At 43.0% G+C, this 17418-nt stretch overlaps 1 protein-coding gene across 2 annotated transcripts; it reads left to right on the top strand.

Annotated features, from left to right (window-relative positions):
• Positions 1-11359: 11359 nt before the first annotated feature.
• Positions 11360-17322, top strand: LOC109397080 (holocytochrome c-type synthase). 2 transcript variants are annotated; one of them, XM_019669408.3, is made up of 3 exons: positions 11360-11558; positions 11696-11973; positions 16521-17322. In XM_019669408.3, the coding sequence occupies exons 2-3, from the start codon at positions 11701-11703 to the stop codon at positions 17112-17114; spliced, it is 867 nt and encodes a 288-aa protein (XP_019524953.2). In that variant the 5' UTR covers positions 11360-11558; positions 11696-11700; the 3' UTR covers positions 17115-17322. The 2 variants fall into 2 exon arrangements, with proteins under 2 accessions (XP_019524953.2, XP_062702820.1); XM_062846836.1 differs by having other exon boundaries at positions 11393-11558; positions 11699-11973.
• The last annotated feature ends 96 nt before the right edge of the window (positions 17323-17418 follow it).

A 17418-nucleotide genomic window follows, 5' to 3' on the forward strand; every position in this document is an offset into this window, starting at 1 on the left:
GGATTCTCCTCCTGATTCTCCTTGTCTAGAACACTTTGATCAGTCGTCAGTTGTCCCAACGAACGAACACGATTTGCTAATCGGAGCGATGCCGCGACCCAACCAGCAAAACCGCTGTAATTAAGGGGGCTATTTTATAACTCGAGTCGATTAAATCGGGTCGCCTGCTATCACTGTCGAGTGGAGCAGAAAAGCTATCACAGAAACCGACTAGCTCGACAATCGACTGCAGAAGAGTGGTCGATTCGCGAATTTGACAGTTTACTGAGAGCAATTTTGTTCACACAAGCTTTACACGAGCGGCCGCGTCGTTGAACGTTGGTGTCTGCGGCAAACATGTTCAGCAGGGAGATGCGTGTCTGGTAGTGGTCATGGGGAACCGACCAACCCAATCTGGTCCTGTTGCGGGTATCGGAATTACCCCCGCGGGGACCTGGATCGTGGACATTTCAGTCAGGGCACCAAAACCAGGCATGCAAAGGCGCTATCTGCATGATTTTTTTTTATATTCATCTTTATGGACACCATAAAACATCAAATGGCCTCCCAGGCCAACCATTGGCCAACCCGTGGCCACCGGAATGTGCTCTGCAGGAGCCTATTTCGAGGACGTTTTGGCCATAGCGCCAAAACTAGAAATGCGACGACTCTTTTTTCATGTTTTTTTTTTCATATCCATCGTTTTAGTAACCATGAAAAGGTCTAATGGCCTTCCATACCAACCCGTGGCCACTGCAATATACTCTGGAGGAACCTGTTCCGAGGACGTTTGGACCATGGTGCCAAAATTAGACATGCGACGGCTCTATCTTCATGATTTTTCATATCCATTATCTTGGTTACCGTAAAAAGGTCCAATATCCTTCCTGGCCAACCTAAATGCGCCCTGAAGGTGCCTTCTTCGTGAACGCCAAAACTAGACATGCGACGGTCTATCTTCTTGATTCTTCATATCCATTATCTTCTTCTTCCTCCCCACTGTTAGGGAAATCAAGCCACTACATATAATAAGCTGAACTTTTGTGGCATCCATCATCCATAAAAAAGGACCAATGGCCAGGCCACTGTGGCCATCCCGTGGTCATCGGAATGTGACCTGGAGAAATCTGTTTCGAGGACATCAAATTCATGATAACATTGAATCAAAAACTTGCCGCCATAATACTCGATTGGCAGCTGCTGCTTCCCAACGTCGGTCACGCCCAACGCTCGCCAGATCACGCTCCACCTGGTCCGCTCATCATGCTCTCTGCATTACACGCTTCACTTCTTGTACCAACCGGATGATTAGTAAACTCCAACTGTGCAAGGATGTTGTCCAGCATTCTTGCAACATGCCCTGCCCACCGTGTACTTCCAGTTTCGGTCATTTTCTGGTTGCTTAGTTCACCGTTCATCGTTCTTTTGCACGCCACGCCACCAAAGATCGTCCTTACATCGCATCGATCGTCCTTACGTCGCTTGAAATATCTGAGTGATTGCAGGTACTCCTCGAGCATGCATGGTGCATGTCTCGTTTCCGTAGAGGACCGCTGGTCTTATTAGCGACTTGTAAATGGTACGTTTGGTTCGTGGCACCAAAACTAGGCATGGGAAAACTCATTCTTCATGATCTTGGTCACCGTAAAAACGATCAATGGCCTGGTCAACCCGTGGCCACCGGAATGTGATAGAAATGTGTTCTTCGAGAACGTTTTGACTATGGTGCCAAAACAAGGTATGCGATGACCCCATGGAGGCTCTGATCCTGTACAAATTCCTCTGGAAATTCTTCTAAGAGTTTCTCGGGAAATACCTCCAGGAATTCCTCCGGAAATTCCACTAAGAATTCCTCCGGAAATTCCTCTAGAAATTCCTTCACGAATTCCTCCGGACATTCCTCTAGGAATCACTCCGGATATTCCTCCAGAAATACCTGCAGAAATTTTCCCAGAAATTCCTTCAAAAATTCCTCCAGAAATTCTTCCAGGAACTCTTCCGAAATTCCTCCAGGAAGTCTATCGGAAATTCTTCCAAGAAATCCTCCGAAAATTGCTCCAAGAATTTCTCCGAAAACTCCTCCAAGAATGCCTCCGGAAATTCCTACGAAAATTCCTCCAAGAATGCCTCTGGAAATTCCTGCAGGAATTCCTCCAGAAATTCCTCCAGGAATTCTTTTGGGAATTCCTCCAGGAATTCCTCCAGGCATTCCTCCAGGCATTCCTCCGGAAATTCCTCCGAAAATTCCTCCAGGAATTCCTCCGGAAATTCCTCCAGGAATTCCTCCAGGAATTCCTCCGGAAATTCCTCCAGGAATTCCTCCGGAAATTCCTCCAGGAATTCCTCCGGAAATTCCTCCAGGAATTCCTCCGGAAATTCCTCCAGGAATTCCTCCGGAAATTCCTCCAGGAATTCCTCCGGAAATTCCTCCAGGAATTCCTCCGGAAATTCCTCCAGGAATTCCTCCGGAAATTCCTCCAGGAATTCCTCCGGAAATTCCTCCAGGAATTCCTCCGGAAATTCCTCCAGGAATTCCTCCGGAAATTCCTCCAGGAATTCCTCCGGAAATTCCTCCAGGAATTCCTCCGGAAATTCCTCCAGGAATTCCTCCGGAAATTCCTCCAGGAATTCCTCCGGAAATTCCTCCAGGAATTCCTCCGGAAATTCCTCCAGGAATTCCTCCGGAAATTCCTCCAGGAATTCCTCCGGAAATTCCTCCAGGAATTCCTCCGGAAATTCCTCCAGGAATTCCTCCGGAAATTCCTCCAGGAATTCCTCCGGAAATTCCTCCAGGAATTCCTCCGGAAATTCCTCCAGGAATTCCTCCGGAAATTCCTCCAGGAATTCCTCCGGAAATTCCTCCAGGAATTCCTCCGGAAATTCCTCCAGGAATTCCTCCGGAAATTCCTCCAGGAATTCCTCCGGAAATTCCTCCAGGAATTCTTCCGGAAATTCCTCCAGGAATTCCTCCGGAAATTCCTCCAGGAATTCCTCCGGAAATTCCTCCAGGAATTCCTCCGGAAATTCCTCCAGGAATTCCTCCGGAAATTCCTCCAGGAATTCCTCCGGAAATTCCTCCAGGAATTCCTCCGGAAATTCCTCCAGGAATTCCTCCGGAAATTCCTCCAGGAATTCCTCCGGAAATTCCTCCAGGAATTCCTCCGGAAATTCCTCCAGGAATTCCTCCGGAAATTCCTCCGGAAATTCCTCCAGGAATTCCTCCGGAAATTCCTCCAGGAATTCCTTCGGAAATTCCTCCAGGAATTCCTCCGGAAATTCCTCCAGGAATTCCTCCGGAAATTCCTCCAGGAATTCCTCCGGAAATTCCTCCAGGAATTCCTCCGGAAATTCCTCCAGGAATTCCTCCGGAAATTCCTCCAGGAATTCCTCCGGAAATTCCTCCAGGAATTCCTCCGGAAATTCCTCCAGGAATTCCTCCGGAAATTCCTCCAGGAATTCCTCCGGAAATTCCTCCAGGAATTCCTCCGGAAATTCCTCCAGGAATTCCTCCGGAAATTCCTCCAGGAATTCCTCCGGAAATTCCTCCAGGAATTCCTCCGGAAATTCCTCCAGGAATTCCTCCGGAAATTCCTCCAGGAATTCCTCCGGAAATTCCTCCAGGAATTCCTCCGGAAATTCCTCCAGGAATTCCTCCGGAAATTCCTCCAGGAATTCCTCCGGAAATTCCTCCAGGAATTCCTCCGGAAATTCCTCCAGGAATTCCTCCGGAAATTCCTCCAGGAATTCCTCCGGAAATTCCTCCAGGAATTCCTCCGGAAATTCCTCCGGAAATTCCTCCGGGAATTCCTTCGGAAACTCCTCCGGGAATTCCTCCGGGAATTCCTCCGAAAATTCCTCCGGGAATTCCTCCGGAAATTCCTCCGGGAATTCCTCCGGAGATTCCTCCGGAAATTCCTCCGGGAATTCCTCTGGAAATTCCTCCGGGAATTCCACTAAGAATTCCTCCGGAAATTCCACTAAGAATTCCTCCGGAAATTCCTCTAGAAATTCCTTCACGAATTCCTCCGGACATTCCTCTAGGAATCACTCCAGATATTCCTCCAGAAATACCTGCAGAAATTTTCCCAGGAATTCCTTCAAAAATTTCTCCAGAAATTCTTCCAGGAACTCTTCCGGAAATTCCTCCAGGAAGTCTACCGGAAGTTCTTCCAGGAAATCCTCCGGAAATTCCTCCAAGAATTTCTCCGAAAACTCCTCCAAGAATGCCTCCGGAAATTCCTACGAAAATTCCTCCAAGAATGCCTCCGGAAATTCCTCCAGGAATTCCTCCAGAAATTCCTCCAGGGATTCTTTTGGAAATTCCTCCAGGAATTCCTTCAGGCATTCCTCCGAAAATTCCTCCAGGAATTCCTCCGGAAATTCTTTCAGGAATTCCTCCGGAAATTCCTCCAGGAATTTCTCCGGAAATTCCTCCAGGAATTCCTCCGGAAATTCCTCCAGAAATTCCTCCGGAAATTCCTCCAGGAATTCCTCCTGAAATTCCTCCAGTAATTCCTCCAGAAATTTCTACAGGAATAACTCCAGAAATTCCTCCAGGAATCCCTCCGGAAATTCCTCCAGGAATTCCTCCGGAAATTCCTCCGGAAATTCCTCCAGAAATTCCTCCAGTAATTCCTCCGAAATCTCCTAAAGGAATTCCTGGAGGATTTCCTGGAAGAATTCCTAGAGGAGTTCTTAGAAGATTTCTTAAATAAATTTCCAGAGGAATTTCCGGAGGAATTCCTTCCGAGTTATGTAGGAATTTCTGGAGGAATTCTGTAGAAATCCCTAGAGGAATTTGTGGAGAAATTCCTTGAGGAATTCTGGACGAATTCCTAGAGAAATTTGTGGATATACTAGAGGAATTTACAGAGCAATTCCTAGCGAAATTTCCGGAAGAATTAAAAGAGAAATTTTCGGATAAGTTCCTGGAGGAATTTCCGGAGGAATTTATAGAGCAACTCCTAGAGGAATTTAAGGAGGAATTTCTAGAGAAATTTCTGGAGAAATTCCTAGAGGAATTTATATAGGAATTTCAAGAGGAATTTCTGGAGAAATACCTAAAGGAATTTCAAGAGAAATTTCCAGAGGAATTCCCAGAATAATTTCCGACGGAATCCCTAGAGGAATTTCTGGAATAATTTCTAGAGGAATTTATACAAGAATTCCTAGAAGAATTTATACAGGAATTCCTGGAGGAACTCCTAGAGGAATTCTGGAAGGAATTCTTACAGAACTTCTTGGAGGAACTTCTAGAGGAATTCCTAGAGAAACTTCCAGAGGAATTTGTAGAGGAATTTCCGGAGGAATTCCTAGACGATTTTCTGGAGTAATTCCTAGAAGAGTTTATACAGGAATTCTTAGAGGAATTTCCTGAGCAATACCTAAAGGAATTTCTGGAGAAATTTCTAGAGGAATTTCAGGAGAAATTCCTAGAGGAATTTCAGGAGAAATTTCATGAGGAATTTCTGAAGGAATTCTTAAAGGATTTTTTTGAAGGAATTCCTTGAGGAATTTCTGAAGGAATTCCTAGAGGAATTTCTGAAGGAATTCCTAGAGGAATTTCTGGAGGAATTACTAGAGGAATTCATGGAGGAATTTCTGGAGGAATTCCTGGAATAATTCATAGAGGAATTCCTGGAATAATTACTGGAGGAATTCCTAGTGGAATTCCCTTAGGAATTCTTCCAGGAACTCCTCCAGGAATTCACTCTCCTAGAGGAATTCCTTGTGGAATTCTTAGATGAATTCCTGGTGGAATTCCTAGATGAATTCCTGGAGGAATTCCTAGATATATTCCTGGAGGAATTTCGAGATGAATTCCTGGAGAAATTCCTAGATTTATTCCTGAAGGAATTCCTAAACGAATTCCTGGAGGAATTTTTAGATGAATTCCTGGATGAATTACTGGAGAAATTCCTAGATAAATTCCTAGAGGAATTCCTGGAGGAATTCCTAGAGGAACTCCTGCAGGAATTCTTAGAGAAACTCCTGGAGGAATTCCTAGAGGAATTATGTAGGAATTCCTAGAGGAATTTCTAGAGGAATTTCTGAAGGAATTCCAAGAAGAATTTATACAGGAATTCCTAGAGGAATTTCTGGAGCAATACATAAAGGAATTTCTGGAGAAGTTACTAGAGGAATTCCTAGGGAATTCCTACACTGAAATAAATTTTGTTGTTGTTTCTACCGAATCCATGGTAAAATTAAGAACTGTACCAACAATGTTCAACCGAATGCAAAATTCTGTTAATTGTACTGAAACATTGTCAATATTACCATGCGTGTATTACTGTTGACAAAAAAACATTCTTGGTTCTACTATTTGGGCATTGTAATTTCGATCATGTAGACTTGAATGTTGCGCGTCTTAGATAAACATGGTCAAGAATGTTTTTAGTCAATGGTACTTCACGCATGGTAATATTGACAATGTTTCAGTACAATTAACAGATTTTTGCATTCCGTTGAAAATTGTTGGTACAGTTCTTAATTTTACCATGGATTCGGTAGAAACAACAACAAAATTTATTTCAGTGTAGAGGAATTCCTGGAGGAATTCTAGCAGCAATTCCTAGAGGAACTCCTGGAGGAATTCCTAGATAAATTTCCAGAGGAATTCCTAGAGGAATTTCCGGAGGAATTCCTGGACGATTTTCTGGAGTAATTCCTAGAAGAATTTATACAGGAATTCCTGGAGGAATTTTCTGAGCAATAGCTAAAGGAATTTCTGGAGAAATTTCTAGAGGTATTTTAGGAGAAGTTGCTAGAGGAATTTCAGGAGAAATTCCTAGAGCAATTTTTAGAGGAATTTCTAGAGGAATTTTTGAAGGAATTCCTAGAGGAATTCCTAGAGGAATTTCTGGAGGAATTACTAGAAGAATTCCTGGAATAATTACTGGAGAAATTCTTTTATGAATTCCTAGTGGAATTCCCGGAGGAATTCCTTAAGGAACTCCTCCAGGAATTCTCCCTCCAAGAGGAATTCTTGGTGGAATTCCTAGATGAATTCCTGGAGGAATACCTAGATTTATTACTGGAGCAATTCCTAAATGCATTCCTGGAGGAATTTTTAGATGAATTCCTGGAAGAATTCTTAGAGGAACTCTTGGAGGAATTCCTGGATGAATTACTGGAGAAATTCCTAGAGGACTTTCTGGACGAATTCCTAGAGAAATTTCCAGAGGAATTCCTAGAGGAATTTCCGGAGGAATTCCTGGACGATTTTCTGATGTAATTCCTAGAAGAATTTATACAGGAATTCCTAGAGGAATTTCCTGAGCAATACCTAAAGGCATTTCTGGAGAAGATTCTAGAGGAATCTCAGGAGAAATTCCTAGATGAATTTCAGGAGAAATTCCTAGAGCAATTTCTAGAGCAATTTCTGAAGGAATGGACTACCCGCTTTGCGCGCAGCCACAGTTGATCAGCAGGAGTAAATCAATTTAATTTTGTATGGCGAAATGCATCTAAACTTGAATTGCTTGAAATACAAAGCTTTTCCCGAAAAAAATATTTAGTAGGCTTAATAGTGGTCACCATTGTGCACAACCACTACAAAATATTTTTTCGAATAATGTGTTCCACTTTGAAGAATTTGCCTTTAGATGGTATTCGCCATACAATATTTTTGCGGTTTACTTTTAGCGATTTTTCGCGCATAGAAGCTAGCGCCACATTGGTCGATGCGGAGAGTAGGAAAACAGCCGATGTAGTTAATTCATTCCTAGAGGAATTTTTGAAGGAATTCCTAGAGGGATTTCTAAAGTAATTCGTACAGGAATTTCTGGAGGAATTACTAGAGGAATTCCTGGAGGAACTCCTAGAGGAATTCCTGAAATAATTACTGGAGGAATTCCTAGATGAATTCCTAGTGGAATTCCCGGAGGAATTCCTCCAGGAACTGCTCTAGGAATTCTCTCTCCTAGAGGAATTCCTGGAGGAATTCCTAGATTTATTCCTGGAGGAATTCCTAAATGAGTTCCTGGAGGAATTTTTAGATGAATTCCTGGAAGAATTCCTGGATGAATTACTGGGGGAATTCCTAGATGAATTCCTGGAGAAATTTTTAGAGGAACTCCTGGAGGAATTGCTCTAGGAATTATGTAGGAATTCCTAGAGGACTTTCTGAAGGAATTCCTAGAGAAATTTCTGGAGGAGTTCTGGAGGAATCCCAAGAGGAATTCGTGGAGGAGTTCCTTGAGTGTAATCGGTTCGTTCCGACGCAATTCCTGGTTTCAGTTTCTTAGATGCCTGCAAGCGAAGAATCTGGTTTTGATCACCAAAACACAGGATGAACATAAAAAATGGAAGATCTGGCGCTATGGCCAAAGCGTCCTCGGAGCAGGCTCCTCCAGAGCATACTCCGGTGGCCACGGGTTGGCCAGGGAGGTCATTAATCCTTTTTATGGATAATAAGATGGTGTTTATGAAAAATGGTGAATGAAGGGCCTTCGCATGCCTAGTTTTGGCGCTATGGCCAAAACTTCTTCGAAGTTAGCTCCTCCAGGAAACATTCCAGTGGGCACGGGTTCGCCAGGGCGGCCGTTGATCCTTTTTACGTTCACTACGATGATGGATATGCAAAATCATCAAGAAAGAGCCGCCGCATGCCTAGCTTTGGTGTTCTGACCTAGGCGACCTTGACTGAATGCCAAGGCTCCCGCGGGGGCCATTCTGACACCCGCGACAGGAACAGATCGGGTTGATCGGTTCTACATGTCCACTACCAACCAAGCTACCAACCACTCATAATCAGCTGGACATTTTTGCCTAATACACCAATTAGCTATCTTGTACTACAACCATAATTGAAAGTGTATGCCGTGTACGGAATACCCGACGCGATCGCTCGTGCATCTCTTTTTGGCGCGACTGATGGAGGGTTTAAAACGGATTCCAATAAATATTCTAGAGTAGTTTTACTAATAAAATGCAAAAATACTTCCGCGTACAAAGTCATGTTGTTGGTAGAAATTCAAAATTTCACATCAGCTGTTTGATAACTGTGCGCAGCAGGCACTGATTGCTGTGCGATGACAAGTGACCGACCGTTTTCATCGAGTCGTCATAATGTATCGAGCACTCGTTGTGCCAGACTATTTACTCGACATCTATCGACAAACTCGTTTCGTGTAATTCGACAACTATCGAGTCACATGAAATTCCGATCGACTCGAGTTATAAAATAGCCCCCTAAAATTTAAATACAGTCATGACCCGCTGGTTGGGGGTTTAATAGTTAGGTGACTTTCAAGGTGACTTTTTAGTTGGGGCTCCGTTAGTTGGGTTGTCAGCCAACTGAAAAGCACCTGGATGTCAAAATTCAATGTCAAACTGAAAATGACAACCAATGTTACTCTTCCGAGGGGTTAGCAAATCCGTTTTGAGTTTTTCTAAATCTTGGCCAATTAGATTGATTAATAATTGATAATCGATTAATTATTTTCAACATGTAAATTCGTCGGTGATGTAAATACAATCAAAACATAATGAAATGTCCGTGGATAAGTCTTACTTATTTGAAGGTTGGACAAAGAATGCATTGAAAGTTTATTAAATGTCATAATCAAGTTACATTAGATTGCTTAGATTTATCGGTTGCTTGGTTGCTATGATGTAACATCTCCCCCTTTAAAACAACCAATATCCTTGAAGCTTGGATGGGAGCCTAAGCAATCGTCTAGGACGTTCCGGTGTTTCTGGGTTTGCACGAGGTTCTTCATCTTCCGATTCTGGTTCGGGTTCATTTTGTAGCTCATCTTGTTCGGGTATGGGTTCTACCAACTCGGGCATCGGTAAGGAAGAAACTTTATCGATTGGAACCATTGGAACATCTACTCCAGCAGGTATTTGAACTTTACTTCTTGATTCTGTAGTCGGCATTTGTCGAAGACCAAATTCATCGAGGAAAACCGTGAGTGGTGAATCTTGATGTGACGGTTGCTCTTCAACTTCAACTCGATTTCGTAGTTGATTGATGTGCGACCGAATCAGTCGATTATTTCGATTCAGCAAAACGTTGTAATTAACTTTTCCGATACGCTCGATGATCCTACCAGGTATCCAGCTCCACGAATTGCCTTGGTGAACTTGGGCATACACCGTATCGCCTTGTTTGAAGCATCTTGGAGAATCCTGATGTTTGGTAGCATCACCCTTCCGTTCGACTTTCTTGGACTGCTGCTGACGTTCTGGAGGTTTCAAAAGAGCTGCTACTGTTCGCATTGACCTTCCTAGCATTCTTTCAGCAGGTGACTGTCCGCCAAGATCCGGTGTTGGAGTGGAACGGTATTGAAATGTCCGTGGATAAGTCTTACTTATTTGAAGGTTGGACAAAGAATGCATTGAAAGTTTGTTAAATGTCATAATCAAGTTACATTAGATTGCTTAGATTTATCGGTTGCTTGGTTGCTATGATGTAACACATAAAAACAAATGCAAAGCATTGTCGACCAACTTGTTGCGCAGTGATTCAAAAAAAGTCACACCCGAAAAACATGTCAGAAAACATTGTCAATGGACTGCAGCAATAAACAAAAGTCTTGCTTATCTGGAGGTTCATGTATTAGTCATTGCTTGATGATGACTTACACCGCTTTCCGCTTCTTGACTTTATCTACCTGTGAAAGCGTTGTGTGCTTGCATTTTGATCCTGGTGACTTCATAAACATCTCCAGTTTCACCAACTATGTATAAATATGTAAAGATAATTAATTCTCGCATATGATCTATATCTTGCAAAACGTTCCAATTATGTTGCAAATGGACACAAATTGGAAAATTTAAAATATTTTTACTTTTTTATTCTTAATCTAAGCGGTACCAAAACGAACAATGCACACGCCCCTCAAGAATTTTTTTGCTGCTGTCATTTGGCCCAACCAACGAATCGAATTCGTTAGTTGGGTGGAGGTTGTTGCTCAACGAGCGGGTTCCGACTAAATTTTTTTTTCAAAATCAATCAAGAAACACTCTCATAGAAGCGCCGTCAAGGCTTATCTTCATCAAGTAGACCCCTCGTCCGCATTTCACAGCACGCACCGCCACATAAAGTGCTGTCAGTATGCTGTCAGTTCTTGAGAGCACGTGCGAGAGAGAACTGTCAAACACTACCGTGGTTCTCGCGTGTTCTCGGCGATATCAGCAGTGATGCCATGTATTCCAGTCCTCGTGTACGGGAAAAATATTGTGTAACTTCAATTTAATTTAAAATTTTGCTGAGTTAGACATGTAAAACTCTATTTAAAATTTAATTAGTCTCGCATCGTTTGTAAAGACATGCAAATTCACTAGCAAATCCCTTCCGTTTCTGTTTGCACATTTTCATTAAAAACATCAAGTTGCGAAGATTCCAAACGAACCGCCTAGGTGGCAACACTGCACCACAGCAGGTCACGCATGCGACTGCGAGAGCGAGGCGCAGCAGGCAGCTGGTGCAGAAAAAAAACATCAGTTCGCGGTACGGTTTGTTGTTCCAGTGCTCTTCGTGGTGCTGTTTCAAAATTTTCCATAAATTTGGAAATTTTTGTGAAGAAAATCATCTGTATTCGAGCAGCTACTCGACCATTGAACGGCAGGTAAGTCCTCCCACCAGCTTGACGAAGCAGCAGGTTCCTTCAAGCAGCGGGAAAGTGGGAAACAAAATTATGTAACCTTGCGCCTATTTCGGGAAATTTTCCTCTAAGCCGTGTTCCGTTGTTTCGTTCCGTTACAGCAGCCATGGGGAACACCGTCTCGGCGGCTGAACTGATTGCCACAAACATCGTGCATGCCGAAGCTGCGGCGGCGGCACCAGCACTGCCGAAAGGACATCCTCCCATTGGGGATGCAGGCAAAATGAGCTACGGAGGAGGAGCAGCAGCAAATCCACCACCGGAATGTCCCATGCACAACAAGGACCGGGCTGCTGCTGCAGTGCAGAAAGAGAAGCCGGTTCTGGTCAGCGAGTGCCCCGTCAAACACGACGATTCAGACATCAATCCGCTCAATATGGTAAGTGGAGGGGTTGGGTTTTAGGGTCGAGGGATGTTTAGAAGGAAAATTAGGTGCTGGGCAGGTACAAATAGATTAGGGTATACTGGACAAGTCTGACACATAATGACATGTTAGGTAAAATATTTGTATTGTATTGTATTGTATTTATTAGATTTAACGTAAGCCTGGCAGTTATAAACTATTTTTCAGGTCAAGGAAACTACATTATAATAATATTTCAATCAATGATAGTAAATTGTTATTCAGAATCCATAAAGTGAGCATTAATAGTAAGATAACTGTGACCTTTATGCTAAATAATCTAACCCAGGAGTTCCCTCTAAAAAAATCATCTGAAACTTCCCTCTGGGAATTCTTTCAGGAGGTCTTTCTGAAGATTTCTCCAGGAGTTCCTTCTGGGAATTCCTCAAGGACTTCGTTCTGGGGGTTTCTCCAGGAGTTCGTTTTGGCGATTCCTGCAAGAGTTCCCTCACGAGAATCTTCCAGGAGTTCTCTCTGGAGATTTCTCCAGGTGTTCCTTCTGGAGATTCCTCTATGAGTTCCCTCTGTGGAATCTTCCATGAGTTTCTTCTGGGAATTCCTCCTGGAGTTCCTTCTGGGGATTCTCTCAGAAATTCTTTTGGGGGATTCATCTGGAGATACTTCCAAAATTCTGAACTGGGAATTTCTCCAAAAGATCCTTCTGGAGATTGCACCATCTGGGAGCTCCTCCAGGAGTTCTCTCTGGTAAAATTCCTCCAGGAGTTCCTTCTAGGGATTCATCCTTCAGGAGTTCTCTCTAAAAAAAAGCATCTTGAATATACCTCTGGAGAATTCCTCAAGAAGTTCCTTCTGATGATTCTTTCAAGAGTTCCTATCGGGAAATCCTCCAGGAGTTTCAACTGGGAACTCCTTCCGGAGGTTTGTTTTGGAATTGCTCCAAGAGTTCCATAGAAGGAGCTTCTGGACAAATCGCCAAAAGAAACTCCTGCAAGAATTTCTAGATGAAACTCCTAAAAGAATCTCCAGAGGGATCTCCCGGAGGAATTTCCAGAAGGAACTACTAGATAAATGTTCCAGAGGGAACTTCTAAATAAAGCCCCCAAAGGAACTCCTGGGGTAATTCCCAGAAGGAAATTCTGGGGGAATTTCCAGATGGAACTTGTGGTGACAAGTGCCTTATCAATAATAATTATACGATGCACACCTATGCAAACGCGCCAACACTAGAATTTCCAGAGGGAACTATTGAAGTCTTCCCAAAAAGGAATGCCTGGAAAAATCGCCCGAAGGAACTTCTGGGAGAATCCCCAGAAATAACTCCTGCAAGAATTCCTAGATTTGAACTCCTGGAATCCATAGAAAGAACTCCTAGAGGAATTCCTAGAACTACTGGAATCCCCAGAAATATCTCCTAAAGGAATCCCTTAAAGTAACTCCTAGAAACTCCTGGAGAAATCCCAAAAGGGAACTCCAGGAGGAACCCTCAGAGTGAAGTCCTTGGGGAATTTCCAGAAGCAACTCCTGGAGGAATCAAAAGAAAGAGGGAACTCCTGGAGGTAACTCCTGCAGAAATCTCCAGACGGACCTCCTGGAGAAACCCTCAGAAGGAAGTTGTCGAGGAATTCCCACAAGGAACTCCTGGAGGAATCCCAAGAAGGATCTCCTGGAGGAACCCTGAGAATGAAGTTCTTGAGGAATTCCCAGAAGGAACTCGTGAAAGAATCCCCAAAAGGAACTTCAGCTTGCAGCATTTACCTCTGGGAATTCCTCTGAGAAGTTTCCTCTGGGGAATTCCTTCAAAAAGTCTATCAGGGAAATCGTCCGGGAGTTTCATCTGGGAACCGTCTAGGAATTCCTTATGGAAAATCTCTCCAGAAGCTCCTCAGGTTGGCAACTCAATTTCAGCTTTGCAATTCCCGTCTTTTTCCCGGTTTCCCAGGTATGATTAACTTAACTTTTCCTATTTTTTCCCCTAAGTGCTCATTTTCGAAGAATGTAACAACAAATTCTCGTTTTGTTTAAGTGGTTAATGCAAGGATGTTATTCAGTATTTATCTAAGTATTTCTTCAGGAATTCTCGGAGAGTGTTGTCTCCGAGGATGTTTTTAAAAGTGCTTCAGAGTACTCTAAAAGAATCTTGCAAAGACTTCATCAAGTATTTATCAAAATATTTGTTCAGGAACTCCACCAAAGATTTTCCCTGGCCAAGTTCGCAGCCCTGGCCAAGTTCGCAGGGGTTGACGGTATTAAAGTGAAGGAGTTTCATTTTGATTATTGTAATGTAGTGTTCTTTAGTGAAACATATCACCTTTTTAACACTTTAATGCGCCTCCAACGGTTCATCACGAACCGGCTGCTGCAGATGGAGTATGGCTGATCATATGCATCAGACATGCTCGATAAACAGGAGGAACCGCCGGGGCTCAGTAGAGTCTATTCCTAAGCAATAGTTCAAGTCGGTTGGATTTGAGAAGGTTTTGATGATCGTTACAAATCCTAATAAAAGTATTATAGGATTTGTGACAGGTTTTGGAACCTTTTACAGCCATCTGACTTCAACATGTTGTTTGGGCTCTATTTCCCACGTTTCTCGGTTGATTTTTATTGCATAGTAATTTATTAATGTCATAGTTGCTTTTTCGAATCTTTACAATGTTAGTTGGTCATCCTCCTCTCCTCTTCTTGGCGTAACTTCCTCACTGGGACAAAGCCTGCTTCTCAGCTTAGTGTTCTATGAGCACTTCCACAGTTTTTAACTGAGAGCTTCCTCTGCCAATGACCATTTTGCATGTGTATATCGTGTGGCAGGCACGAAGATACTCTATGCCCAAGGAAGTCAAGGAAATTTCCTTTACGAAAAGTTCCTGGACCGACCGGGAATCGAACCCGTCACCCTCAGCATGGTCATGCTGAATACCCGTGCGTTTACCGCCTCGGCTATATGGGCCCTTAGTTGGTCATATTTTCTTTAAATAAAGCAATAAAAATCAACCGAAGAATCAATAGTGGGAAGGAGATTTGCAGCACTTAATTGTGCTGATAGATTCAAAGCTTAAACACTTTAACGCATTGTTGACGTCAATGCGTTCGACGTGACATTTTGTACAAAAACTGACTGCTTTATATTAACTGAACAACGTTACTTGTGTATGACTAGGTTGACATTTCTAGGCTACGCTTGAGAAAATTATATGGTTCATCTAGGTAGGACCGATAGGACAATTGAACGAATTTGAATATTTTTAATAGTATTTGCAACGGGATGAAAGTTGACATGAAGTTCAGTTACATGTTTCTGTGGATTTTGGACCGATGACAATTTAAGGACACAAGAGATGAACACAAGTAGAAAACGATTAGCGAAATCAAGAAAACAATTTGACGCAGGATCGACTATATTTTAACATACAGGGTTCGATTGATTCGATAAAAAAAAACAACATACGACAACTGACTTAACGAGGAGAAAAACATATTTAACCATACCACAAAATCAAACAAGGAGACAAACACAAACCGTGTGACCATAACACTACATAGGCAAATCCTGACTGACTGACCAATTGAAAACTTTCCAATCTTCTACCGTAACTTTCTGAGTCAGTAGGCAACAGTGTCTTAAGGGATATCATTTACCGCGTACGGCTGGCAAACTGCTTCTGAAAGATTACGTACTCTTTTCTATCTTCGGGTCTAGTGTAGAGGTTTCAACTCTATTCAGAGTGCAGCTAGAAACCTAGCAAAAAAAAAAAAAATGTCTAGAAGATTCTTTAAAGATTCCTTTAGAAATTCCTCCAGAAATTCCTGTATGCATTTCGATTTCTACAAGGATTCAGGAATTCCTCCAAGATCCCTTTAAAAAATCTCCCAAAGATTCATACAGGTATTATAGCTCCAAGCATGATCTCAGATATTCATCAAAGATATTGTTTCATGAGGAACTCGTGCAAGATTCCTCCTTGGAGAAATATCTAAAGGAGCCCTTGGAGAACTTCGTTATCGTTTGCCGCGGACGTCTGGTAAACTGCTTCAGAATGATTATGTTCTTTCCTATCTAAGACCTACTTTCGAAGTTTCAGCGCTATTCAGCGACCGGCTAGTAACCTTTCAAAAAAAAATAGAAAAAAGAAAGATTTTCTAAATACATAATTTATCTGTCTTGAAATTAAATGGAAAATACTTTCTCTAAAAATTTTATATTGCAATGAAACAACCGAATGCTAGACGAATGCCAGACAGAATATAGGATTTATATGATCATACTTAAATGACAGAGAAACAGACGTCACACTCTATTCGCTTCCCATTGATTACCTTTTTTGGTTGAATCAAATATTCGATAGTTGGTAAATTGACCAGTCGCGGCGCTGGCAACGTTTTTGCTCCTGTTTGACGTTTGCTCACTACTGCCATCTAGAGGTGGCTTGTCAAAACACGGCATGATTAGTATTGGGCGATTACGATTTCGTGATGACTATTTTTGATATAATTTGTTATAAGTGTTACGTCTGTTCCTCTGTGCTTAAATACTAACCAATTCCAATATTCACACCCGAACATAGATGCCACCGATGAACCAGAACCCAGCACCAGATCAACCGTTCGCGCTGCCCAAAGATCGTCAGGTGTCCTCCATCCCGAAGGTAACCGAAGACGGCCGGCAAGAGTTCTGGGTCTATCCCAGCCAGCAGATGTTCTGGAACGCGATGCTTCGCAAGGGTTGGCGCTGGCAGAAGGACGATCTCAAGCCGAAGGACATGGACGACATCATCAAGATTCACAACGCCAACAACGAGCAGGCGTGGCAGGAGGTGCTCAAGTGGGAAGCTCTGCACGCGCGGGAGTGCGGCAATCCCAAACTGAAGAGTTTTGGCGGCAAAGCGACAGAGTACAGCCCCCGGGCTCGATTCCGCAGTTGGTTGGGATACGAATTGCCCTTCGATCGGCACGACTGGATTGTGGACCGTTGCGGTAAGGACGTTCGGTACATAATTGACTATTACGATGGTGGCATGGTGGACGACAAGTACAAATTTGCCCTGCTGGATGTGAGGCCTGCGATGGACTCACCGGAGAACGTTTGGGACCGGATGAAGGTCTGCTATATGCGGTGGAAGTTCCAGCTGGAGAGTAAGGTAAAAGAACTGACAAACTGAGCGGACGGAAAATCCAGAGGACGAAGCGAAGCCATAGATTTTATCCGACGTAATAGTTGACTAAAGCAAACCAACCAACTGTAAACCATAGCGCCATTTTCACAATTATGTACCGACCGGTCTCGCTGGCTGTTACTTACTCCAGAATAAACACAAGCGTAGAACGAAAACTCATCCTGAATGTTAAATAATGTAACAACACACCGAGGGTAAGTGTTTTCAATGCACCTGGTGAGTATCACATCCATGCTCTGTTCCGGATAATTTTTGTAACACTCGTTTCAGTGGCGATTCCCTAACCTCA

This window comes from Aedes albopictus, chromosome 1 (assembly GCF_035046485.1).
Source record: "Aedes albopictus strain Foshan chromosome 1, AalbF5, whole genome shotgun sequence".
NCBI lineage: Eukaryota > Metazoa > Arthropoda > Insecta > Diptera > Culicidae > Aedes > Aedes albopictus.